The 26,966-nt window shown below is 40.9% G+C and overlaps 1 protein-coding gene and 1 long non-coding RNA gene across 4 annotated transcripts; one reads left to right on the top strand and one right to left on the bottom strand.

The window, feature by feature from the left end:
- pik3r1 (phosphoinositide-3-kinase, regulatory subunit 1 (alpha)) lies at positions 1-23,576 on the top strand. Of its 3 annotated transcripts, XM_053447577.1 has the most exons (15): positions 1-246; positions 1,304-1,912; positions 12,159-12,251; positions 12,420-12,494; positions 12,869-13,000; positions 13,656-13,857; positions 14,255-14,337; positions 18,756-18,957; positions 19,065-19,245; positions 19,352-19,477; positions 19,566-19,708; positions 19,799-19,975; positions 20,093-20,167; positions 20,258-20,428; positions 20,778-23,576. In XM_053447577.1, the coding sequence occupies exons 2-15, from the start codon at positions 1,576-1,578 to the stop codon at positions 20,965-20,967; spliced, it is 2,187 nt and encodes a 728-aa protein (XP_053303552.1). In that variant the 5' UTR covers positions 1-246; positions 1,304-1,575; the 3' UTR covers positions 20,968-23,576. The 3 variants fall into 3 exon arrangements, with proteins under 3 accessions (XP_053303552.1, XP_053303553.1, XP_053303554.1); XM_053447578.1 differs by lacking the exons at positions 1-246; positions 1,304-1,912; positions 12,159-12,251; ... (2 more) ...; positions 13,656-13,857; positions 14,255-14,337 and adding an exon at positions 15,814-16,287; XM_053447579.1 differs by lacking the exons at positions 1-246; positions 1,304-1,912; positions 12,159-12,251; ... (2 more) ...; positions 13,656-13,857; positions 14,255-14,337 and adding an exon at positions 17,135-17,434.
- Positions 12,744-17,049, bottom strand: LOC128462282 (uncharacterized). The gene is made up of 3 exons (XR_008342357.1): positions 16,802-17,049; positions 16,317-16,390; positions 12,744-13,055 (listed from the first exon to the last, which is right to left on the bottom strand). It is a non-coding gene; the product is annotated as an uncharacterized LOC128462282 (long non-coding RNA).
- Positions 23,577-26,966: the final 3,390 nt, after the last annotated feature.

The following is a 26,966-nucleotide window of genomic DNA, read 5'->3' on the forward strand; positions in this document are numbered from 1 at the left end:
GCAGAAGGGAGCGTTTGTTCGGGACGGGGCAGCCGAGCCGTTATGTCGAACCTGTAACAGTTTGTTCTTCTCGTTCAACCGGATTCAAACGCGACCCGGAGGAGTTCTCGCTCGTGGCCATGTCGGCAGAGGACCTGGCTGCGGCTGCGTTTCGATGGTAACGCGCCCGAAACCGTGAAGTTGAACCAAGCGGAAGCGTTTTGAAGTGTTGGAAGAAAGAGGAGCCGCGGGAGCCGTGCAGATTCGGTATGTCCCTCGCATGTGTTCGGGTTTAAACCCCTCGGTTGAAGCGGAGAAGTCCAGTTGACTACGTCCAGGCTGCGGCTCGTCATGAGACGAACACGCTCCTCTAAGTGCTTTCCCTTACTTCGCTCTCTCTCTCTCTCGCGTGAGCTTGGGTTCTCCTCCAGCTCTGTAAAGCTCCTTTTCTCCTCCTCTGCAGCTACCACACGTCGCCCTTTGCTTCTGTTTTAGCTTCAAGTTCAACTTTTACAAAAGTATCATCGTGTTTACTTTAGACATGGAGGTTAATCTCCTAGTCGATGGCGTTAGCAAGCCGCCGACTCAGCTAGCCCTCGACACACGCTGCACTGGACTCTGAAGTTAAAGCAGAATTAACCCGCGACCACGCCAGACGTTTGCAAAGATTTAGAGAAAACATTTCAGGCAAAACATGAACGCAACCCAGAGCCGTGGGGCTGGTTTGTTGTCTGCGAAAAAGACTTGACAGCGCCATGACTCTAACCTGTCACTCACGATGCTAACGTTAGCGGCCATATGTTGGCTGGGAAGCCTTTAAGTCGACCCAGTGTGCCTCAAACTGTGAGAAGTTAATTATAATAAGTCAGGTCTGATCTCTGTATCAAAAACTGTATTGTCCCAAGTTGGTTGAAACTTGACAGGAATTTCAGCTGATGAAAATATTTGATGAAATAACGTACAATTAAAATTCAATTCAAATGCCCTTTTGTCAAAGCCAATATGGTCTTCCACAAATTCTGCTTGTGGCATAGTTGCAATAGTTTTTAATAACTTATAAGAAAAGTAAGTGATTAAATGGTTAAAACACGCTGAATGAAATGTCATCAGTATATATTCCTACTGCACATTACTGAGTTAAGGAAGTATGTATTCTTAAATGCTGCTTATACGTGAAGATTCAGTGTTGCTTCTCTGTAGATCAGTCGTTATTATTATGTTTATAACATTCTGATGTCACAAACTTTCACATCCAAACCCTTTTATGTGATGCCTAGTTTTCTTATGCAATGTGTTGCAAATGGCCTCCACTCTCATCTTACAGGTCTGGAGAGAATTCTCAGGATCGCAGCTGCAGGCCATTCACTGATGGGTACATACTGTGAGGCGACAGGCCAAGAGCACTGCAAATCACTCCGAAAAGACAACAACTGTCGAAGAATGAAGACGAGCTAGATCTTGTCTCTTAAAAAACTTTTGAAGACTAGGTTTCTTGGAAGCATCCATTGACTGTACGCAGAATCAGGGAAACCTGAAAAGTAACTGCGCTGGTTGAAGCTCATCTTCAAACAGAACACCTTCGCACCAGCTGTCAGTATGAGTGCTGAAGGATATCAATACAGAGCGCTTTATGACTACAAGAAGGAGAGGGAGGAGGACATTAATCTGCATGTGGGGGACACATTGTTGGTAAGCAAAGGAGCTCTGGTGGCTCTTGGGTACACTGATGGGCTGGAACAGAGGCCAGAGGAGATTGGATGGCTGCCAGGCTTCAATGAAACCACTCAGGAAAAAGGGGACTTCCCTGGGACATATGTAGAGTACCTCGGGAAGAAATGGATATCTCCCCCCACACCCAAGCCCAGGCCCCTCAGACCCCTACCTGTTGCTCCAGCTACCTGCAAGGGAGAGGCAGACTCTGACTCAGAGCAAGGTGAGTTCAACACCAGAACACAGATCATTCGAAGGGCTGCCGGGGCCGATAACTTAACTATTGAATCATGTTAAAATAAAATAAACTTATTCTCTTAATCATATCAAACGTCACAATTTCTACAAACACATTATCAGATGCGTCAGAGTGGGATCAATAGTTACAAAGCCTAAGATGGTGTGCTTCCTGTCAAAGCCTTTGTGAAAGCAAATGTCAGAGTAAGGGCCTCTTGAGTTTATTTTTCTCGTCTGGCCCCCTAGTATAAAATCAGCAGGAACTCCAGAGGAGCTGATATGAGCACACAGCAAGACATCTTCTGTAGTGTTCACTGTGAGCAAGTGGGATGGGGGGTTGATGATGCTTTAACACGAGACACACACAAAAAAAACCAAAGCAATACAAAATCTTTGGATGAAAAAGCAAAGCCATACACTTAGAAGACATCTACAAAGATGGCAAAGAGGGGTTTTGGTGATAAGAGCCTGCTGCAACCCCCCTCACCTGAATCCTATAGAGGATTTGTTGCTTTTGTGAATGTGTCTTAGTAGAGAACCTCCTTTTGCTTTGTTCATGTGTGAAAGACAAACTGCAGAGAAAGTCTGGACCCATTTCTCCGGAGTTCCTCCCTTAGGTTATGTCTGAAAACGGCAAAACTCCTCTGAATCACACCGTATCTCCAATAGTTAAGTATCGTTGTGGTTAGTGTCATTCTGCTGTGTTGATCTAAGGGGAAACAGTAATGGAGCATAAATTGAATTTATTTCACAACTTAATCAAGCCTTATATTTAGCAAAAGTTTAAATGTAGCTTCTTATTTTATGTATTGTGATAGTTGCTTCATTGTTCTTTGTTGGCTCAACTGAAATCGATATAACCGAACCAAAAAAATCTATAGTTGTCAACATGGTAGTATAACCTTCTTGTTTCTGGATGCATCATATTGATTGGTTAAGTTTCACATTTCCGCCTGCGAGTTCGAGAGAGAAACGTAGCCTGTTACATGGACATTTGAACAAAGCTAGGACCTGACATCAGTGAGAGTTTATATTTAAATTTGAAAATATTACTGGTCATGAAAGATGAAGGAATAAAAAAATGGCTGTATGAATGCCATGCTAAATTAGCATTTTCAAGTGGTCCAAAAACGTCATTCATTGGGTCATTAGAGTCATTCTTTTCCAGAACTTCAGAAAAGTTTGCTCAGTTGTAGTTTATATCGTGGAGTATGACATTTTCATCACATTTTTGTCAAGTGTTTATAGGTGGTTGTGAGTTGTTGTGGGTTGCGTTTCGATGTAAATATTCTTCTCGATCTTGCTCAGACCGTCCACGGACTCCGTGTTGATAACTAATTGTTGAGTGAAAACAGAAAGGAGAGGCTTGTATATCTGGAGTTGCGTGAATAAAGTGAGAGAATCCTGCTGATTTCGCACAACCGTTTCAGTCTTTGAGAACAAGTATCTCTATCCATTTCTGTCCAGCTGCACTGAATGTGAACCGAGCTCAGCCCCAGAGGACAATGGAGCTGGCAAACATCCAAGCTATAGTACACTCGAGCATCTCGTGCCAGCCATATGTTACCAGAGGATATCATCTGTGTTTCTGTGCAAAGCTTCATCTTAAGGGAATTAAATTCCCTTATCTACTGTTGAGTCAGATGATTAGATCACTATGTATGGGTGATTAAGGCAAATTACTCTGAAAGCCCGGGTGGAACAGCAAGGCAAACCTGAAATTAGATATGCCTTCCTACGTCTTTATCGCTGTCTTACTCACTTCTTGTAGTTGGTTAGCTACCAAGCTAGTCATCAACATTTTCATTTCACAGGAGCTTTGCTTTTGACAGGGTGAAGGTCTAGGGCTAGGCAGTCACTGCATGCTGTGGCTCTCGGTCAGAAGGTACTACAGTGTATATCCAGAAACCCCAACTGCTCCTTTTCACCTCTTTGTTTGTACACACATTAGACAAAATAGAGCGAGTAAATATAACTGTGGAGCTGTTTTCAATTTTAACAAAGTTTGATAAGTGGTGAACCTCCCTGTCAGTGCTAAGCCTACATCTGATCGATTTGACTTAATACATGATGGCAAATAAGCCAAACGTCGGCTGTTCATATGCAACCTAGACAGCTCACTGTGTTCAATAACCAAAATACTATGCCAATGTTCTTGTTCTCTGTATTGAAACTTTAACATGTCTTATCTCAGTCTCTAGCCATTTCAAGTTGGCTGCTATTGAAAATTACCCCTTGAAGTTAAAATGTGATATTTCTCAGACCAAAATGTCAGCAGCAATCAAACCTAGTATCTTTTTAAAAGCGCTCTGGCTTGCCTGAATGTGTGCATAAAGCTCACTGCTCACCTAAAGAGCAGCCGTCATTAGCCAGGTTTCAAGTTTTTGCCCTTTGCGGTACTGTTGTGAAATTCTTTGCTGTGGTTTGTGGGGTAAGCGAGGAGCAGTATGAAGGGGGCATGTGTTGAATGGCCGTGTCGTGGTTGAGTGGCAGTGCTGAGCCCGGAGCGAGGGTGAATGTAGCACTGGACGAAGAAAAGTCTCTGTGTCCTGGGCTGTGAGAGACAGCGAAGGAGGGGGGAAAAGAAGGGGCCCCAGGGTTGTGGTTAAAGGAGACAGAGTCCCTGTGCTAGCTAAAGGGTCGCTGCACAGCATAGTGTGCAAAAGGATCAGGACTTTGAAGAGGGGCTGAGGGCGCTATGATGGAGGCAGGGCTCTAGTTGCTCCCAGAGTGTTGGTGATTTATTGCACATCACCAAGGGATCTCGCTCCCTTCCTCCTACTCCTCAGCTTTTTTTCTTCTTCCTCCTCCTCCTCTTTTTTTAATGTTTTGATAGTTCCTACAGTCAGCTCTGGCAGGGGGAAAAGAGGTGGAGAATGGAGGCTTGGAAAGGGGCCTCTTCTCTCTGAGCCACAGGGGTTTACATGAGTGCAGCAGATGTGGAGAGGGTAAGAGAAAAAGAGAAGAGGGCCGGGCTGGGAAACTATTCTGCCTCATTCCAGCTCTCAGCCTTTTTATTTTTTTTTAAACATTAAAGTGTTGCTCCTTTTCTGGGCCTCTCACTTTGGAGAATATACATATGTTTGAGCCCGCCAAGAGAGAACTCGAAGAATGAAACCCAAAGAATGAAGTTCCTCTTACTTAAAACTATTGCTGCATTTGCTAGTTTGATTTCATACAGAAAGCCAGGATTGATCAAATGTTTCTTATTTTAGTTTATCACCCTTTAAAGCATAATTTGTACAGATGCAAAAAAAATGTATAAGTAACAAAGAAAGAAAATCAAAGATGGAAAGTGTTTTTTTCAATTTAGAAAAAACTATGAAGTCATAGTATGGTTCTAAACACAATTCATGCATACCAAATGTCTAGGGTAATGTGCTAAATAAGGGTCCATCGTGTCATCATTTTATCAAACTATATAACAGTGAAGTTCAACGTCAGATATTCATTTTGCTGCGGCGGTGGCTCTAAATGGTTAAATGTTTTGAGTTCTCTGTGTTCACTGTTGTTTTTTTGAGTAAAATTGCCCTTTATCTTCCAACAGCCCGTCTGTGTGAACATTCTTCCAAATGTTAGAGATAAAACTGAATAACTGGTGGTTACTCTACATGCTCTCACAAGGTTCAGTTTACTTGCCGAGTCTTGTTTAAGGAAATATTTGATGCCCTCGGGCTATCACCTCTCGCATGACTGAGGCCTATCAGTGTGATTTTGTTGGCCTAACATTGCATTGCATTATGTACAAAATGAGGTGATGCAGGTGATGTTTAAAATAAATCACTGTATTTAAAACTTTTAAGGCTGCCGTCGGTACATTTCATAGGGAGTTTCTTCTATCTAAACACTGTGTATGTGTGTGGATTCACACTATATTTTTGCCATAAGCACACTATATGGAACTTTTGTGTGAAAAATAAACATTTTGAAAGGGGCTACTGGAAAGAGAGACTACACTATACAACTGAGGCTGTTGCAGAGAGAGCACACTACATAGCTGGAGATTGAGATAACGTAGCTCTCCTTCTCTGGGCCTCTTTGGTGCTCAGGCTGACATCTGCTCTATTGAACACTCTTTCTGTCAGGGCTGTTGATTCTTTTTCTTCTGCTAAATGCATTCACCCCTCTTTAAGACTGGAGATGCAACAATTTTGGTTATGGTTTCAAAATGGTATATAATGCATTTCTCTCCAGAAAGGACATGCACGCATCACTAAATCCAGCCAAGTCGGTGGCAGAATGAGCAAAGCAACATGATAGTTTGCACTGATAGTGTCAACTGTGGAACTAAAAGCAGCTGGGGCCAGGAATGTGTTGGCCCTTCATTTGGTTGTGGAGGGGTGTGCACAGACTGCATGGTAGACTGATTTGTAGCTTTGTGATGAATCAGTATTGTGCTAAGTGCTGATTGCAGTAACTTGGAGCACAATGCAACTGGACAATAAATGGTTGAACACTGAATAGGAGCCCAGCGATCGCTGTTTTACACTGTCATTGTTATTAGTGTACATGCTGCTGGTACGAGGCTAAATTTGACTCATTTGGATTAGTTTTGTATTTTTTAATAGGTAGATAATGTTTTTATTAGGTGTAAAGCAATTTATTGTCCTATTTCTTTTTTTGTAGTTACTAAATATTATTGTGTAGCATTACAGTTGTTAGTTTGAGGTGTCGGACTAAAGTGTCTGAAATTGATGTTTTGCGTTATGTTTGGGAAAATATGTGTAAAAGACAGATTTATGCTTCTTATAATTGTAACAAAAGTACATTAGACGGAATTAGTTTCCTTGATTATAGTTGTTGGTTGGTTGTTTCATCTAAATTAAAAGTGTTGTAAAAGCCTACAATTAGGACGGCAACTATCATTCGTTTCAAAATAGCAAAATGCTAAAAATAAAAATTGGCACATTCTCATCTTGTGATTTAGATTTCTCACACTGTCCCTGAGCCTTACAATATTTTGCTGTTAACTGATGTGCCAGAGGAAGAATGGCTCCAGACTGCAAAGGTCTTTGAATGAGTTAAAATTTCACGTGGTCACATTCGTGTTAGTGCATCATAATCAGTTGGCTCCCCCCCCGCCCCTCCGTCAAAGGTACTACATTGTGGTTGAAAGTAAAACTTTATTTTCAGAACTGGCTCACTCGGTCTTACCCTACCTGCCTTCTTCCTGCCTGCACATCCGGGCCAACCAATCCATTTAGCTGTCACTGTGATTAAAATATGAAGCAGTCTATAGCTGATTATTTAAAAAAACAACAATAGAGCCAACAAGAGGTCCCTGACTCGGACACAAATGATGAGAGTGCAGGGAGAGGGGCTGAGTCTATGAACAAGAAAAACGACAATTTTTCTTACAATTTTTTTTTCCAGCTCATCACAATTCTTGGAACTTTGAAGTTGCACAATAACGTAATAAACACGAAACCTGCAAGGACTGATCCATCAACTGTAAATGGTCATCACCGCCAACATTGCCTATAGCCAAGTACAACAACAACTCTCGTTCAAAATCATTCGAATAATGTGCTCTTAACTTGGAAGAACTTGTGCTACCAGTGGAAAAGATACTCAGCTCAGTACTTTGTAATTTTTTTGTGAATAAATCCAGACTTGTATGGTATTGTGTGCATTAAAGCGTGCATAAAAGTTTCATTACTTGATTGTGTGCAGAGACTGAAAGCTGAATTAGCAAATCTTCTTTACTGGAGCCAGAGCATGTCTGCAAGCAGGATTAAGAAAGAGCGAGAATAAGACAGAGAGACACGAAGAAGGGGCACAATAAGGCAGAGGTGAGATTAGAGAGGATCTCAAAGTCAAGGGGAACAGAAAGGGTATTTGAAATATGTTATGTATTAAGAGAGGGAGGGAGACGAGGTGGACGAGCTAGATACTTTATGTGTGAGGAGCCACGTGTTGTGAAGGTGTGGTGTTGCATAATGATTTGAGCCTGATCGATCATAGGCTCTTTGGAAACATTTCAGTTATACTCAACCTGAAGTAAATTATTTAGTTCCTGTCACAGTGCCAGTCACTTCTATAAAATATGTAATCAATTACTTTACCTGTCCTACCTCTCAATGTGCAAGGACTGGCAAAGCAGAGGGATACTGTCAGAGCAGTTAGAGCGCACCCTTTCAGTGTAAAATTCATATTGCAGTTACACTACTTTCCACAGTTGTGTGTAACCCCCTAACCACACAAAAAGGATTGAAGGTATAATTCATTTTTTCAAGTTTAGAAAATATAACCAATCCTTTTTTCTAATGTATTTGTTTATGATATAACTATATTGCATATATTGCAGTCAAAAATGAGCCCACAGCGAGTAAAACAATTTAATTAGAGCAAAAAATGCTCAGGAACTTTGCTTAAAGTTCAGAGGGTTAAATCACTACCAGTATTATGAAATACTTCTAGACTGTCTCACCTTGAGACTTGTAAATGCTCATGCTCAACACTTGCTCAAATATATTTATCAAACAAAAGGACACATTAAGTTATTTTCACCATCACTGAACACATTTAATATATATATTTGTTTTAGTTTTTTCACTGTTTGACAGGACAAATGGGAAATACTGGACTGCAATAAAAAATCATGTCTAATTTAACTTGTTGTACATGACACAAAAAGGGAAATGTTTTCAAGAGGTTTCTGTTTCTCTTCTCTATATTCTTTGTATAGATCTGACCCAACAAGATACTGAAAGAGATGTCAGCTTTGACAATGCCACTAAAATTAAATCAGAGTCTGCATTATGGCAGACATTTGGAAAGTGAGCTGTAGTTTTACAATGTTTTCAATGATTCTTAAATAGTTTAGCCAGTATTGAAAGGGACAGATCCCTCAGTCTGTGCTCACTGATCGGTTAACAAAAGCAATATGAACTTCAACCAGTAGTAGATTTTAAATTTGGCCTTAATCCTGATTCAAAATCATTTACAAGCTAGAAAACTGGTTACACGTGTATGGTTGTTGCTTGGTGACAGTCTGATCCCTATAGGGTTAATTGTCCAAATGTAGCAACAGTCATCTCATTGGCTGCTGCTAAGCTTTTGCATTTCATCTTCCAACCTGCAGAAGGCGACATTGCCTTCCCTTTTTGTACTGACCTCAGACTAGAGCTGCATCACTCATTCACTACGAGTCGTTAAAGTATGTCAGTGCTCCTTTTCATAAATAACACTGTAGATACTGTACTCCACATTTATACTTTTGCATGATAATTTGTAATTCTTGTTCTATAATGTGCTCTCATATATGGTGTGATGTCCTTTCAGTGGGTTATCAACTTTTACTGGCGTGCTACAGCTAGACGTTTTTCAGACACGAAGAAATGGCATAACCTGAAAATGCAGGTTACTTGAGTGGGCCCTCTAAATTTAACCTAAGTGTGTGCTATCTTTAGTTTGTCCATGGTGCCCCAGCCCTGTCCTGCCCACAGTCTGCAGTTTGTTCGGTTTAGACATACCGTTTGAGCCGGGGTGATTGTCCCCCTCGCACCGCAGCAGCACCAGTGGCAGCTGCATTGACTTCCTCGACCTGTGGTTGACTGACTGACTACTGACTGGCGGAGGCTCTTTGAAAAACCATGAGAAGAGTCTGCCAAACATGCAGGCTTGTAGAGACACGTCCAAGGGGCCCCTGTGTTCGTACTTTCCCCTCCCAAATTGCCACAGAACCCAGCTTCGATAGGACATCTGAACAGTCTCATAATGTCTGTAGCCCCTCACCTGTTCCACACAGCAAAACAACAGTAATAGATATTGTTACTGCACTAACTCTGGAGAAAATTAAAAAGACAACTATTTGATGTTGTTTCTAGCATTGAGAACATTGACGAGAGAGTTAATAATCTTTCTACTAATGCAAGTTATTTTCAATGCAACATTTACAAAAAAATGCATCCTTTTAATCAGCTATTTGCAAACTACTATAAAACATTTTAGTAAAACTTGTTACACCTGCTTGCTCCATGGCTGCCTATATTTAGCTTCTAAATTTGGTAATTTGTGTGTGTTTGTATGCGTTTCCATGGTTAGAGGATTTGACCTGTCGGAGCATGTTGATCGTTTGATTTCGGGCCAAGGCATCTCAGAAATCATCACTGATAGCTTGAAACATTTCTGTCATATTTTGTCTGCTACTTGATACAATTCCATTGGCGCTGAAACTATCACATCGTTGACAGTACCAAGAAGCAACTCTATATTCAGCCTGTACTGTGTCACTTATAGGCCATTGGTGGATAGAGTAAATAAACACAAACCTTGGGAGCAGTTTGAACAGTCTTTTGTTTTTAGGAGTTATTAGCAAGCTGCAAGCAGATGTTATTTAAATCAATGGATTATATGTCTATAGTGTTTGGTCTTTCTTTGTCAAATGTTATCTTTAATTAAACCAGGCAACCTTTGAATTTTGCGGTGATTTTTATAGATATGAACAGTTTGAAGGTGGGTGACTCTCGGGTTTAAATTTAGCCTCAGGTTGTGATTTGAGTTTCTCAGAAAAATGTTGGCTGTAAAATGGCAGCCGTGTTGGATATCTTGTCTAAGAGGAAGGTTACACTTCCAAGGTGTGCGATGGCAGCACTGCGTGTCTCGATCTCTATTTAGGGAAACTTTGGTGTTCCATCTCAGAGTTCACTGCTTCTGAGAAAAACCCCCACCCTCCCGCGCTGCAGTTCCAATAATGTCTTCCAGATGACCAGTTGTCCTACATGAGTTTTTTGTGCGTTCTGTGGTTAGAAGGACTTTGGTAATCCAGTTTCTTCACACGCAACATGCCAGCCTGTAGCCTGTGTGCTGCGCTGGCCAAAGAGGATGTGGAATTGGATGAAGTGGTTCATTATTTGCATGATTGAACATTCTTTGGTAAGAGATTATAGGATTTGGTAATGACTAGCATGCATGCATAAATGCAAGCAGTAGTTGGAAGTTTTTTGCGATTCCCAAAAAAATTGCCATTTTTTAGGTAGAAAGAAAGACAAATATTGTTGTTAGAAAGGCTTCCATTCATAGTTTCTCAACATTTTGAATCTGCAGACTCTACGTTGAACAGTTGAGCCTTTCAGAAAAGTGCCCTTTCAAAATGTACTTTTGCTAATCCAAATAAAGTCCTTGCCAACCCCTGCATCCTTTCAAGTCCACACCTGGGTATGAAGTTCTAAAGGAAAAATGAGGAAAAAAGTCAGACCTGGCTTACCTCATATCACAGGGTATTTGCTTAGTTCCTTGGTCCAGTAAACCTGAACTTCAATGCTCAGCACCTCATTTTTTTCAATAAGTCAGTTGTAAATACTCACCTTTGCTTTAAAAAGCAGTGCTTTGGTCTCGTACCTGCTTCTTTTGAAGTTCTCAGTATTTTATAAGTCTTGCACCTAATCAACAGTTACTGGTTCAGATCAACTTCAGCCCTCGCTCTTTCATTTACCATAAACATTCACCTTAGATTCTATGACTGACCTCATTCCTTTTCATGATTTTGCTAATATGACTTATAAATCACCTAAATTGTGTATAACCCATTCATTGTGACCACTCACTGCAGAAAGTGTGAAATCCCCCTACAGCCATGGTATTTTCAGAAAAGCCAGAAGGATGAGGCCTTGTATTGTTTTATTAGGTCTAAATTTAAAAGCTTTTCAAACAAAGATCTACTATGTTTTAAATTCTGTGGAAGATATTTATACATTTTACATTAATGTGAAAATCATTTGTAGCAAAGGAGAAACTGTTCTCTCTTCCATTGCTCAAATTCCTCCCAGGGCACTGAATTATCATTCTTTCATCAGTCATCTGAGATACTATTTAAATACACTGAATAATAAAGCCTTTTATTGTAAGTTGCTAATTATAGCTGAAATGAGTCAATTTCAAGGCAAACAGCTGATGATAGGCTATTTAAAAATGGGCTTCATATAAAAGTTTTGTTTGCTGTTTTATTTGTGTTAATAAACTGCAATGCAAAATTGTTTATTTAGGATGGGTGAACTGGTTACCACTACATTATTTGGTAGCAGATATGTTATGTGGCTCATATTGATATTGAAATTACACCTATAACGATTTAGAATGACCTAAATGCTATATTTATGGTTGATAACATTTTACAGCCTTTTGTGTAAGAGAAAAAAAAGGTTCATTAAACAAAGCACTTACACAATGGAGTAATAGCAGGAGCCCAATTTAATTTCTTTAAAAATCTTCTATGTTTTTGTCTCCTCCAGGCCTCGCTCTGCTGGACGTAACGGAGCAGTTTACCCCTCCAGAGATCGCTCCACCCATACTGGCCAGACTTCTGGAAACCATTGAGAGGAAAGGTGAGTCCGACATCCTGATATTCTGCTGCACTTGTTCATATTGACTCAAATGGATTTTCTCTTTTTATCCACATTTGACTGGACTTGTATGACCCATGACATATATGACCTCATTAAGTAAAAGGTATTAGTTTTGTCAATGAATGGTCTTATACTGATTATTTGCAGGTCTGGAGAACCCCACTTTATATCGAACATTCACTGCTGGAGCTGGACTTGAAGTGAGACAGTATTTCGAATGTGGTAAGCCTTTTTTTATCACCTCCTTTTTTCAACCTATATGAAACCTGCACATTTTCCGAAGATTGTGTGCGTGAGATGAGAACATAAAAGGAAGTCTCACAGATTACAAAAAGTTATTGACATATGCAGTGACGATGAAAAGAGCTAAATGTGTGAGGTGACGTAAAAGAGATGTGTTTGTGTGAAGACACCGTAGATTAATAAAAATAAGAGAGAGAGACATATTTTGTGACTATTTTATTGCATCCATGCTCATGTTTACATTTTGCATTATATAACTTTTGAGATTATACCTCAGATTGTATTTAAAGATTTAACTGTGCAAGAATGAATTATAGTATTCAACTCTGTCTGCTTGTTGTATTGCATTTCAGATCCCCCCTCAGCAGACCTGGATCAGTTTGAACTTTCGGTTCTATGTGATGGTCTGCGTAGGTACCTGCAGGATCTTCCACAGCCCATCATCCCCACTGCAATATATGCTCAGATGGTTCTCACAGCCAAAGGTGAGAACAAACGTCAGAGCAGATTCAGTGATCATTTGTGTTCGGTACAGTGTGTCTGAAACAGAAGTGCATACGTAATGTACCCATGTTCCACTTAGTACTTTGAACAAAAAAACCACAAGGCATCATGAGTGTCCTACTGGAGATTTTACCTAAGATTGTATATAAAGATTTCAAAGAAGAAATTAACAGTGTCACCCTTTTTTTCTTTTTTTTGTATTCATGCACTTTATCCTCAATGTTATAAACATTATATAATCCGTGTATTTTTCTTGCTCTGTGTCTTGCTGCATTGGTTGCAAGTGCAGACAAAATTCTCACACCACACTTTGTTCCGCAACGCTGCATTCTGTTGCCGTCACATGGCCAGAAACAGGATATCTGTGGTTAATAGGAACTAAAACAAGTCTGAAAGCTTATCTCAAGCATCTCTAAGCAGCCAATCACCTGCCAGTGTACCTTACGCTCATTGTAAACCACACAATCTCTCTGCGGTCTTCAATCCGAACTGCACATGACACTTTTTCCACGTCTTCATTGTTTCACCAAACATGTTTCATTTAACACTCCTCTTAGATCTTGGTAGGGTTTAATGTTCTATCAGTTTTTTTATTGTCATGCTGACCTTTTTTGCCGTTCTCATCTGTTTCAACAGAGGTAGCGAATCCTGAAGAATGTGCACAGCTGCTACGTCGCATTGCCAGCACCCCGAGCCTGCCTCCACAATACTGGCTAACTCTCCACTGTCTGCTAAGGCATTTCAATAGAGTGTGCCTTAACAGCTCCAAGAACTTGCTCTCTGCTCGAGCCCTAGGAGAGATCTTCAGCCCTGTGTTTTTCAGACAGCAAGCCACCAGGTTGGTGTCAACGCAGCCTAACCATGCACCACCTCTACATACTCTGTCAAAGATAGACACTCAGACAGCAGACAGACAAGTGTGCAGGCTCAGTCATGCCACACTGAGACATAGACTCAAACATGCACTCCTGCAGCCACTGGCATTTGTGCAGGCACACATGCACATGCACACACACATACACTTGCACACACATTCAGAACACAGTCTGTCACGCACTCATGGGTTTTAGCTGTACATGGATATAGGTTGGGGCTTTTCTTCTTACCAGCTGTGCTGCACAATTATTGTAGCTAAGCCTGAATTACCATCAGATTGAAACCAGCACAGAGGAGCAGAAACACTAAGTCACCTGGGCTGTAAAACACACTTAATTCAACCTGCTCTCCCCCTACAGCTGTGAACCCAGCCTGGATACCCACATCAAAATCATCGAGGTTCTGGTGACCAGTGAGGGGAGTGAAAGTCATGCTGCTCCAGGTAGATGAAATGTCATTTTTGCATAAAGTATTATAATCCTGCTGATTTTAGTGTAGTTGCAGTACACATTAACTTTAATTTGTTAAATTAAAAATAAAGTCAAGCATTTTTGCTGCTCTTTGGTAGAGGATTTGTTGCATTTGTTATCGGAGGAAGTAAATGGTTGCATGTTATGCAGGGACTAAATTCCTGCAGAATATGAACTGAACACCCTGAGACTTGAACCTTATTAAAGGTAAACTACTGACATTGTTAGGTTTGTTTGGTTTAACATGTTTGTGTTTTATCATGTACTGGTTAGTGAATACACATGTCCTAATCTTTAATAGATAACAGTTTGAATTAGAGAGACAATGTTTGTAAAGGTTGAGCTGCACCTTAGAAATTACTTTATCAGAAATAAACAACACTTCTTCAGAAGTTAAGGACATGGTGCAATTATGTACAAGGTTCCAATAGAAATGGGTTGGCTGCAAAGTACAGATTTGTGTTACAATGTTGCTATAGTTTGGATTTTTGTGTTCGTATAGCTTTGAATTTAACTGCAAAATGCATGTGAAGAAGCCCATTGATAAAATCTTGTTTGATATTCTGGCTGGTAATATTTCAAATGCTAAACTGCACAAAGTCAGTTTTCATGGCTGTTATAGTGGTGGTCTGCATAAAGGAAGCTGGTGTGGTTGTGTGAGTGCAGCCCGTTGCGTGGCACAGTTATGTTTTTACAGTGCTAGTTAAAAGCACTGTCGTTGCCTGGGCCAGAAGCCTGTGACTGGCTGTGGCTATGGCTGTTTAAACACTTTATTACCTGTTAGAGCTATTTATAATGGTCCTGTGCATGGCCCACTCTCAGCTGTCAGTAATTTGCACCTGCGGGAGCACTTTGGCAGTGGGACAGATGGGAGGGTGAATGTTGGAAGAGTGAATGGACAGACGGGCAAAGACCAAAAGGCTTTTAGTTCTTTTTTATAAATACACTCTGACATAAAATTGTATGTTTGACAGGGCAATGTATTAACGTATGAGTCCAGGCGTGCTCAACTGGTTTCAGGAACCTGTGTCATTCAGATAACACATGAGAGAGAGGAAGAATAGCCTACTTTGTAAACACACATGTACATTCTGTACATGTGTTCCTGTGAATGACCTGTGTATGTGTGTGTGTGTTGGGGTGTCTGCGTGCCTCCTCCCAGTTACTGCGTGCCTATTTTAAGAAAGCAACAAAAGGCCCACTTTGATTTGGTTGGCTGGAAAGTCGGCCTACTCCACAGAGCACTTCTTGTTAACCGAGGGCTGCTTCTAGTTTCTAGGGCCGCTCACCTCCCCCTATCGGTCCTCCCTTCTGCCTAGATCTCCACATGTCCTCCCTGCCTCAAAGTGCTCAGCTCAGCAAATATTTGAAACTTTGCAAGTTAATCATAAGACGGAACAGCCCCCTCCCGCCTCCTCCTTTACAAACAGAGACGGAGGGAGAGAGGGAGTGACCAAAGAGTCAGAGAGAGACACGCAGGCACACACACAGCTGGCACGAGTGGCTGCTTTCAGAAGAGGCAGTGCTGACACCAGAGCAGCTACTGTTAATCATTAACTACCTGCCTCCATGCGAGCAGGCCCTAGCCTCACAAAGCTCTGAAAGAGGCAGGCAGAGAGGAGGAGACTTGGCCTTACCAAACTCGCAGCAGGAGCCGAGCAGTCAGTAAGCTAGACAGTCGCGTGTTGCACCTGCTTCACACCGAGGGGATTACCTGGATTTCATTAAGAAGCACATAAAGCCGTAGCCTTCTAAGAATTCAAACAAGCCACATCCAGTTTTCTCTGTGGCCTAAACTATGAAATGGAACTTGACTGGCGGACTTGAAAGTAACTCTGTTGGATTTAATTCACCTTGTGGGAATAAAAGAGAAACTACAAAGAAGAAAGTGTTGATTCAGCAAAACATGCACAACTTGCAACGTAAGTTTGACGATCTTCGTCGTTTTTACCTTCTTAAAATTGTCTCACGAAAGTGGATCAATGTGTGTCTGCTGCGTTTGCCGGCGGGCTATGACAAAAAGGGCTGCGTGGGTAGAATAAGACACAAATAAAACAGCTTAAGAAAATGGATCAAGAATAAAAGGCTTTTGTTTTCTTTCAAGCTTATATTCATAGCTATCGGCTAACAGATTTGCCCAGAGCCACTTAGCATGTCGTGTAGATATGAGCTATTCTTACTTTCGGTATTAATAACTCTGTATTGCTCTGAGACATGCTGATGAATATTAAGAGTTCACTTTCCGACCTACTGCTCAAATGGGCCCTACAATATGTTGTGTGAGGCTACAATAGATTTATAACTTATTAAAACCCTGTAGAAATATTTGAAGAAAGCTGTCTTTAGCTGTTTTCCTCATTTAGTTCTCCGATTTTTACATTATTAACCATTTATTCAAATAGACTGGTTTGTTTTGAGTCTGATCTCTTTCCTTACTTCTTAAGCATGAAGAGTTTTAAGATTCGTCTTTTAATTGAATGTAGAAGGATGGCGGCTGCGCTCCGCTTGAATCCTCGGACTTTACCAGGAACTAGCTCTATTTTAATTTCACTCAGGAAATCAAGGGAGCTATCTCTGTCTTACTGAGTGTCACGCTGTGGGATTACAGGCATATTTGGGACCTCTGGGTGCCGCTGACCAGGCCAAGCATTATAATTTAGCTGCGTACGTGCTGCTGCAGCAGAGCTGGCTTTGTCTGAGTGCCAGCAGTAGGACGGACTAAACCTCTGCACGGCACGCAGAGAGGAGGGGCCGAGCAACCTGCAGAAGAGCGAACGACTGAGCTCACACAGGGACAGAGAGAGAGAGAGAGAGGATCAGAGAGGAAAAGCATGGAACAGGTCCTTCCCCCCTCTGCTAGTGGAGAGACGCTGCACATTTGCTCTTAAGATGGATGCTGGATGCTGCAGAGAGAGAAATATGAGTTATTCCAGTTTTCTATTTGGCTGCTGCGTTGTGAAGAATTGAAGCAGGGAGGTAAAAGGTTATGGGCTTTCAGAATGACCTCATCGCTCTCAGGAAATGAAAGATGCAGGAGTGGTTGACAGACCCCCAGTGTGATTGGCTGTGGTAAGTGATGTAACACGTTACTGAGCAGGCTGCCCTTAATGGTTTTTCAAATTGTCTGTTAGCTGGATGTATGATAAAAACGTTTTATTGTGCCTCTTTTGGAGATTGTTGCAGTTAATGTTATATTAGTGTATTTTTATTGAAATGTGAGTGTGAAGCTGTTGCCAGGAAGATGTTTAAGACTGGATTGTTCACATGACTGCTTTAAAGAATTAGAAATTGAGAGATGAAGACAGATCAGGTTGGAAAGCAGATGAATTGAGGAGTGAATAAGAAACATATGAATGTGTGGGGGAATTACCAGGTTACATTCTACAGAGATTATAAGCCTCTGCATTTTATGCCATGTCACAGTTGTATCTAATAAATGGTGCTTACAGTTTCAATGAGAAATGTCTAAATTAGCAGCAGCAGAAGCAGCACTGGTGTTAATGCAGAGGGAATGAACAAAGGCTGTGCAGATCTGTGGGTTAAAAATAACCTGCTACCTTAGTTCTGCTTCTGCTAGCTTTACTGAGAAGCTGTCAGCTTGTGAGGAGCCGCTGCAGATTTAAGATTCTTTACAGACACATTGTTACTCTTGAGTGCTGCTTTAAAGCTGCAGCAGGAAAAGCTGATTATTCTGGTTATTGTGTACTGGTTATTCAATATTAAAGCTGAATTATTGCTGCTGGAAAAACAGTGTTAATTGCTCTCCAATACGCTGAATATTAATCTTTGTTTTAGATAGTGCCTTAATTTTTTCTTTTTTATCCTATTCTAAAAAATTGCTGTGATTAAACCCTTTTCCTGCTTTCTGAATGAGGAAAAAGTTGTGTTTATGGTGTCCGTGCTCATTGGCATCAGTTTTATGTGCATAATAATGCACAGCTGTATTAGCAGCTAATATTTTGACTGAGCCCCTTTTCTTGAATGAAATTCATTCTCCCTGACTCACACCCAATGTCTCCTCCCACTGCCCCCCCTCTCTCTCTGCTGAAGAGGTGCTGTGTTTTTCCAGCCCTATTAAATCAATGGAAAGGATGAGAGAGACAGCCACTGTGTTTGTGTGTGTGTGTGCGTGTGATCGAGACGACTGCAGGATGCTTGATTTCCTGCAAAAAATAAACACAAACATCGGTGCTGTCAATTTTGGTGTTGTGTATTTTCTGCAGCATAATATGGTTCCAGTCTCATTAGATGCTTCATTATGAGTCAGGAAAAAAATCGGGCATTTAATTCCAGCTGTGGGCGGCTTATTGTAAAAGTGAGAGCACACAGGTTCCAGTGCCTCTGCAGCCTGTTTATTTACATTCTCTGCCCACTCCTCTCGTCCTCACAGCTCTACCTCCTAAGCCGCCCAAGCCCACATCTGTGACTAACAACGGTATGAACAACAACATGGCTCTGCAAGACGCCGAATGGTACTGGGGAGACATCTCGAGAGAGGAGGTCAATGAAAAACTGAGGGACACCGCTGACGGTACATTTTTGGTGCGTGATGCCTCGACGAAAATGCACGGAGACTACACTCTGACTCTGAGGTGAGCCCCCTCCTTCCTTCAGTTGTGAATCACATCCTCTCTTCTACACAGATTTATTGTTGGCAGTAGGTTTAACAATTTCTCTTCTCTCGTTTTTTTGTCAACAGGAAAGGAGGTAACAACAAGCTCATTAAGATATTCCACCGGGATGGGAAGTACGGCTTCTCTGACCCACTGACTTTCAGCTCCGTTGTTGAGCTCATCAACCACTATCGCAATGAGTCACTGGCTCAGTACAACCCCAAGCTGGATGTCAAGCTGCTGTATCCGGTCTCCAAACACCAGCAGGTAAGACGTTAGCACATTTTAAAACCACCACATACATAATACTTATTTTTAAAGCATTTTAGCAGCGCCTTTTGCATTTGTTGATCAAAAATCTTATGGATTTTAGGATCAGGTGGTGAAAGAGGACAACATTGAAGCTGTTGGGAGGAAGCTCTGTGAGTACCACCAGCAGTACCAGGAGAAGAACAAGGAGTACGACCGCCTGTATGAAGAATACACCCGAACATCACAAGTGAGTACCACCCTCAGTCTGAATACTATCAAGAATTTTACATTGACATCTGAACACCATGAGCTAATACTGTGCTTCCTTCTTCCAGGAAATCCAAATGAAAAGGACGGCGATAGAAGCATTTAACGAAACCATAAAGATCTTCGAGGAGCAATGCCAAACACAAGAGCGGTACAGCAAAGAGTATATTGAGAAATTTAGGAGAGAGGGCAACGACAAGGAGATCCAGAGGTAAGAAGATACCACACTTTCCATGTCACCTGAAAAGATGCAACAGTCACACATAATAAGTTTCATTAATAAAAAATCTGTTGTTTTCAGGATCATGGGGAACTACGAAAAGTTGAAATCGAGGATTAGTGAAATCGTAGACAGCAAACGCCGACTGGAGGAAGATCTGAAGAAACAGGCGGCAGACTACAGAGAGATCGACAAGAGGATGAACAGCATCAAGCCCGACCTCATCCAGCTCCGCAAGACCAGAGACCAATATCTCATGTAAGTGTAGCACTGTCACAGCTCTGCTGCCTCTGGAACCTACCGTGTGCTTCCCTCAAGAGAAAATCAAATCGGTCTGTCCTGGTTTCTAACGTCCTCGTGTCCTCCCTCTCTCAGGTGGTTGACCCAGAAGGGAGTCAGACAGAAGAAACTCAACGAGTGGCTTGGAATCAAGAACGAGAACACAGAAGAGTGAGTGTCATTTAGCTTTGAACAAATTGGCACAAGATGCAAGTGATATTGCCTCACAACTAACATTTGCGTACGTCACGTTTTTTCTAGTCAATATTCCATGGTGGACGATGACGAAGACCTTCCTCATCACGACGAGCGGGCCTGGAAACTGGGCAACATCAATCGACTACAGGCGGAGGCACTCCTCCAGGGCAAGAGAGACGGAACATTCCTGGTTCGAGACAGCAGCAAAGCAGGATGCTACGCCTGCAGTGTTGTGTATGTACAGTTAATGTGCTCTTTTCAAACTGCCGGTAAAGGATAGAGTCGTTTTTTAATCCTGTCTGAAAACAATACTCACATGGAAGTATCTGAGTTTAGATTGTTTATTTCCTTATGTATAAACAAAACAGATTCTATGTTTTGAATCCTAAGTTAATCGAAACAAGTCACTGCTGATCCCTCGCTACTTTAAGATCAGGCTTGGAACACATATTTGAACCTAACAATTATTTGAGAAGATGAATCATTATCCTAATGGTTGAGCAAGATATTAAAAGTCTATCAAGTAAAACGTGGTCAGAAACAACACTGCATATTCTGACTGTGACTGTTGTTGTCTTTGCAGCGTGGAGGGTGAGGTGAAGCACTGCGTCATCAACAAGACCCCCTCAGGTTTTGGCTTTGCCGAGCCGTACAACCTGTACAGCTCATTGAAGGAACTCGTACTTCACTACCAGCACACGTCTTTGGTCCAGCACAATGACTCTCTGAATGTGACGCTAGCGTACCCAGTCTATACCCAGCAGAGACGGTGAGGACCCGGATTTTAGCCACATGGACACTCAAGAAAAGGCCTCATGGGAGTTGGAGATTCAAGTCCTGGGACTCCGTGGTTTAAAAACAAGGCTCTAGTGCCTAACTCAGACTTAAACGGAGGAAAAGACGCAATAAAGTCTGAAACATTTCAATGACTCTGCCTGACCACGAGCCCGTGGCAAGTCTGAATGTAGATTTCTCTTTTGCATTTTGTGGGAGCTCAGAATCAAGCGGAAACTGCTGAACTCCCCCAGTGGAGGACATATGAGGCCTTTTCCCAACGGTGCTTGTTCTTTTTCAAAGCTTTACCAGCCGGAATGTCTAATCGCAGCAGATAAACTCTTCAGATGGAACTGTACCCACCGGCCACAATTTTATTTTTCCACTTTCTTTTTCCTTTCACATCATTTCTGTGTGTGTGTGTGTGTGTCTGTGTGTGTATGTATGTCTGTATGTATGCGTTTGTTTCTGCACAAGTGTTTGTGTGTATGTAGCTGAGTGAGTGTGTGATTGTCCATGTGACCAAAACTCATAGAATCAGGAAACTGTGTGATGTCAGGGGCTGTGTAACACATTCACGTGTGTTAACCGTTCAGTAGCAAACCATGGATCAGCTAATAAATGTAGCAAAATGGCACTTTTAAACAAAGTTTAATTTTATTTGTTTTTGTTTTTGGAAAAGACTCCTATGTACTTTTATCAAAAGAGCAGAGTGGACAAGACGTCGGCATCCTGCCTTCTAACTGTTGAGCATTAAAGCGCAGAAGTCAACTGGATCTTTACTGTGGGCAGGTGAAACTACGAATGGACTCACTATTTCATGTACATCTGTGAAAAATGTTTGAAGTCATGTATCAAAGTGCACCATACCAAAAAGGATCAGTTCCTATTTAGTTATATTCTGATCTGCTATGCAATTCTTTCTCCATTGTTTTCTTCAGAAATCATTTTATTCTGTTGCAACCCACAATATAAGCTTGTTTTATTGCTTGTAAAATATATTTTCCTGTGTAAATATCCAAGAGGATATTTTGTGTCAAAATGCCGAGATACAATAAGAAAACTGTTTATGATTTTTTTAAAGATAATAGAAATTATTATTTTACTTTAACAGCAGGTATACAGATGGAAAAATTAATATTTTATTAGCTTCAAACTAATGTTCTTCTCAGGCAGAGCCTTTTGAGTATTCGAGCTGCTTCAGTCACCATTTCTAAGCCGACATGCAGTTCCTGGTTGAAATGGACAAAGAAGGTTCCGATGACTCAGAATGGGATGATGGGATTGTAAAACCCTTATCAACCACAACCATGAAAACAGTATAGATTTATTTTGTTATAAAATATATATGTTCCCACATGAGAATATATGAAAATAGACTGGTGTTTTCAAACCGATGGATATTGTTATTAAGGATCACTATACATTGTCCGCTTAGTATTTTTCTGTATCAGAAAATCACTGTGCTTACATGGGTGGAGCAGCTCATTTCAGATAGTCTGTAATTCATAGTTCAAAGATAACACGTGCCAGTGGAATCCTGACTTGACCCCATCTTTAATCTAGTTTTACACGTCCACCATCACGTGATTGGTACAAATGGTAAAGAACCAGTGGGCTGGTCCTCAGAAAATAATTGAAATGACTCGTGGTTTTAAGTGTCTGGGCACCAGAACTACTTTGCCCCCCCCCCCTTGTTAAGTGGGAAAAATTGCAAAGTGGATCACTCGGATGACAAAATGTCTGCTGTTTATAGTATATATTTTCTAAACCTATTTTAAATCATAGATGTACCTGCCATGAAATGATTCAAAAGGTGTGTCCCTCAAAATGTAGGCATGGTCCGCACAGTTGTCGAGCTAAACTGTTCATATATCTTTGCGTAAAACAAATGAGTTGTACATGTAATCTTGATTATTGCTTTCTGCGGCCGGCACACTTTTTTCTATCTGTAGTTAAAGGTCTACATGTATAAACGGGCTAACAACAGTTGCTTCTTGTGTCTACTCCTGTCTAAAGAAATGTGGACAAGAAGTGATAGCAGTGTTTTCACCTGTTACGAGAAAAAAACCGCTGTGTGAAATACGATCATGTGAGAAATTGAAGCATGGAAAAACAGCCCCCCCCCCCCCCCCCCCCCCCCGATGACAGGTCAGTTGTACAGCACGGACTGTACACAACTGAGCTCAAAGTGTAAAATGTAGATACACTTGACCAAATTATGAGCCGAGATTAAATTTTTAGCACATTGATATTAACCCTCATTTATCCTAGGTTTTATTGGTTCTTTACTACGTCATATCTGACATTTCTTTTTACAAGAAGTCGTCTGACTTTAATTAACCTCCCCAACAGCTGCTGGCATGAACTTTTATTGTGAAAATATTTTCTTTGGTTTAGTTCTTGGACAACATGCACCATTATTTTCCTTACCCCAATTCTGGGTTGTATGATTATTTTAGGTGTCTTTGTTTTTTTTATTTAAGGCTCATCTTTTGTGGGTGTCCCAGACATGATAATTGGATTGAGATTCACCAGTGTTCCCCAGTTTTGCTTCAAATCTGTATTGGGCTTTGTTAAAAACAAAATAAAACACTTTTTAAAGAAACATCTCATGTTTTGGTTTTGTTGTTGAATCAAACATGATGTACTCTTGTTATTTCCTCAGTATATAAGGCTGAGGAACCGAATACAGTGAATTTGTATCGTTTTGCTTCCTATACTTTGATGTTTGTGTGCCTGATAATGACAAGTAGCTCTTGTACGATATTTAGGCCTTACTCTACCAAAACAACCTTCAATCCGCATTACACAATTTATACCTCACTATACTATGAGGATTTAATACCCTACTATAATATGACCTTTACATACCTTACTATATTATGCACTTTTATTTCCTTACTTGACCTTTTGAGCTTTTTGTATCTTTCTATACTGAGGCATTTTTGTACGTTACTAGACTATGAACTTTAAATACCTTACTACACTATAAGCTTTTTACACCCTCCTATAGGCTTCATACACCTTACTAAACTATGGCCATTTTCATACCTTACTATATAATTTACTTTTTATACCTGACTACGCTATGGCATTGTTTGTGCCTTACTATACTCTCAGGATTTTATGTCTTACTATTCAATTCACTTTTTATACCTTGTTATACTATGAGGTTTTTCTTCCTTACGATACTATCTCCTTTTTATACCTTGTACTGATTGTAGTGGTGGATCCTGATTGTGGTGGTCGCTGATCGTGGACTACGATTACAACAAGACTGCTTGATATACAATATGTCTACACACATACTCACAATACCATTACTTACAATAACTCAATTCATTTGCTTTCCATTATGTTACAAACTGTCTCTTCTAATCAATGGAGTTTTTCCCATGTTAATAAGAACAGAGGATGTTGCAACTTGTTAAACCCTATGAGACAAATTGTGATTTGTCAATATGGGCTATACAAATACATTTTATTAATTGATTGATTTACCAAAATAGTCGCTCATTAATTCTCTGTCGATTGATGAATTGCAATAACATTGCAGCTCTGCTTGCTTTGACTCAATTATCTTGACATGGACTGGGTATAGACTTGGACGGGTCAACATGGACTGGGTACAGACCTGTTCATGCAGCCTTCCAGTATAAATGTACTCTGGTCACATTCTGACTTTTCACCTCTGTGGCCAAAGTTTCAGTTTGTCCGAATCTTTATTACACAATACTCGCAAAACAAATCCCTCCTGAACATCAGTATGATGCCATTATCATTTAGAGCCTGTTACTGGTATTGCTAAACGCACCACTGTCCCTAAATGAAGCCTCAAAGATCAGCAAGAATTAGCATTGTTTGTTATCATAGCATTAACCCCATGTTACTGTGAATCTTTTGCATTTCCAACTATGCATAAAGCACCTAGCGTCACAGATTTGGATCATTACACAGGTTTTTAAATTTTGCTACCAGCATACAGACAACTACTGACGTAGAAACCAGTTCTGAGAGTCAGCTGGAAAGTTTTACCTTTTGTTTTGAAACCTCTTTGGTGTTTGAAAGGTACAGACTCTGTGGATGATCAGATACGCAACAAAACAAGAACACAATGTCAGCTGGAACATTTCCTCACCAGATTGTATCCACTGATCTTATATTTCATAAAGGCCCATCTGATGTCGGCTGCTGGAGCTGGGGTTGGAAAGTTACCATGAACATTTATGCCAACATTATTGTTTTCAGAGGGAGGTGTTGTCATTTTACTCTTATATATTTATATGACAGCATTAGTTCCAAGCAGCCTTAAGATACTTTTGTGCTTAAAATCGTATTCTGCAGTGTTATTGATTCAAAAAATGTTGTGCAAAAGTGCAAAAGTCAAGGATCTGAATTATTCTTCAAAAACTTTACAAACAGCGACCAACACAAAATAGCAAGTCACAAACTGCAGCTTTGGGTTTGTGATAAGTGGATCTTCAAGGACTTAAAGAAATATGCACATTACTTGACTTAAGAAACATGAGCGCAACAAACGAGTGGAAATCAACGATGTGTCCTACAGATCAGACCATCCCGACTTTTTCCAGTGTAGAGTTCAAACGCCAGCCTCTGTGATTTATGGAGGTGTGTTTGGGCGCATGGCATCTGCATGTAGATCTGCGAGCGCTCCGTTAATGTTACACATGCAGCATGTGCCTCTGTCCAGACGACGTCTATTTCAGGAAACTTTCCGTTTCTTCCAGCCACATAATACCAAGCTGCATTCTGAACGTGTAACTACAAGCGTGGCCCCGTGGTGAAAGAGTGCGGGTACTCCACTGCCCTGCCTGCAGGCCACACCTGTCGAAATGCTAAATGTGCATCGTGTGGAACCAACTCTGTGGTTGTCGTGTGCAATATATTTATATCTATAGGTTTTATGAGCAATTTACATCTGCACTTAATGCTTTGTTTTTTGTAAATTTTTTTGTACATGTCACACTCAATTTCATGTATTTTGAATGCATGTGGGTTAACAATCTGGCATCTACAGGCTTGCTTCCCCCAAAACGTTGTTGTACTTGTACAGAAAACAGGATTCTCTGGAATCTCGACACAGAGTATTTTAAAGAGCGAAGCAACATGACAAACTGTGAGTGGTGGTTTGGTTCATGTGAAGTTATCGCAGGCTACTTAGTCTTGGATCTGCGGTGGTGGATGTTAATGGACTCGTACAATTGTGATTAATGGACGTAATCTGCAGCGAATATTTAATGACAGGGATTTGCAGTGGCTCAGGGTTGATATCAGGACACACACCGTGGCTCCAGATATTTTAAACTAAATCGTACATTATTATGATGCTGTGCGTCAGCTTGTACAAGACGGTCTGGTTGAGTTAAAGGGAGCTGCTGCGGAATTCCCTTGATGATAGACGTCTAAGAATTGTCATTTCGAAGCTGCACTGGAATTCTTCCTCTTTCAGGTCAGATGCACAAACTGTAATGCAGCCACACCGGTTACAGAGCTGTAAAGGATGAGGTTTAAAGATAAGGCAACGGGTTCAGACGGCTTATCTTCAAAACGCTGATAGAGGGAGCAGAGGCTTTGCCATCACACAGCACTCTGTTAATATTTAACCTGTATATCTGCAGCATTGACGAGCAACTCTCAGAACCAGATCTCAGGGAAGTAATGACTGGGCAAAGTCCATCAATCATCACCCCACAAAATATTAACACGACTGCCGGGATCCCTGACACATTTCTGACTTCCCTTCAGGAGAAGACTTTTCCTCATTTGGTTCCTGGTGGACGTGCAACTTGATTAAATTTCAGCAGTAAACCAAATCCTCACAAGTGGGTTTTAACTTACGTCTTATACATATGAAGACATGTCCATAGTTAAATCAACATTTAAATCACATTATATTCAAAACAAAACAAAGTTTTGTTGTCAAATTTCTTTCCCGACATTGGTCCACTCCAACCATAGAAAGAAAGAAAAGATA

This window comes from Pleuronectes platessa, chromosome 19, assembly GCF_947347685.1.
Source record: "Pleuronectes platessa chromosome 19, fPlePla1.1, whole genome shotgun sequence".
NCBI lineage: Eukaryota > Metazoa > Chordata > Actinopteri > Pleuronectiformes > Pleuronectidae > Pleuronectes > Pleuronectes platessa.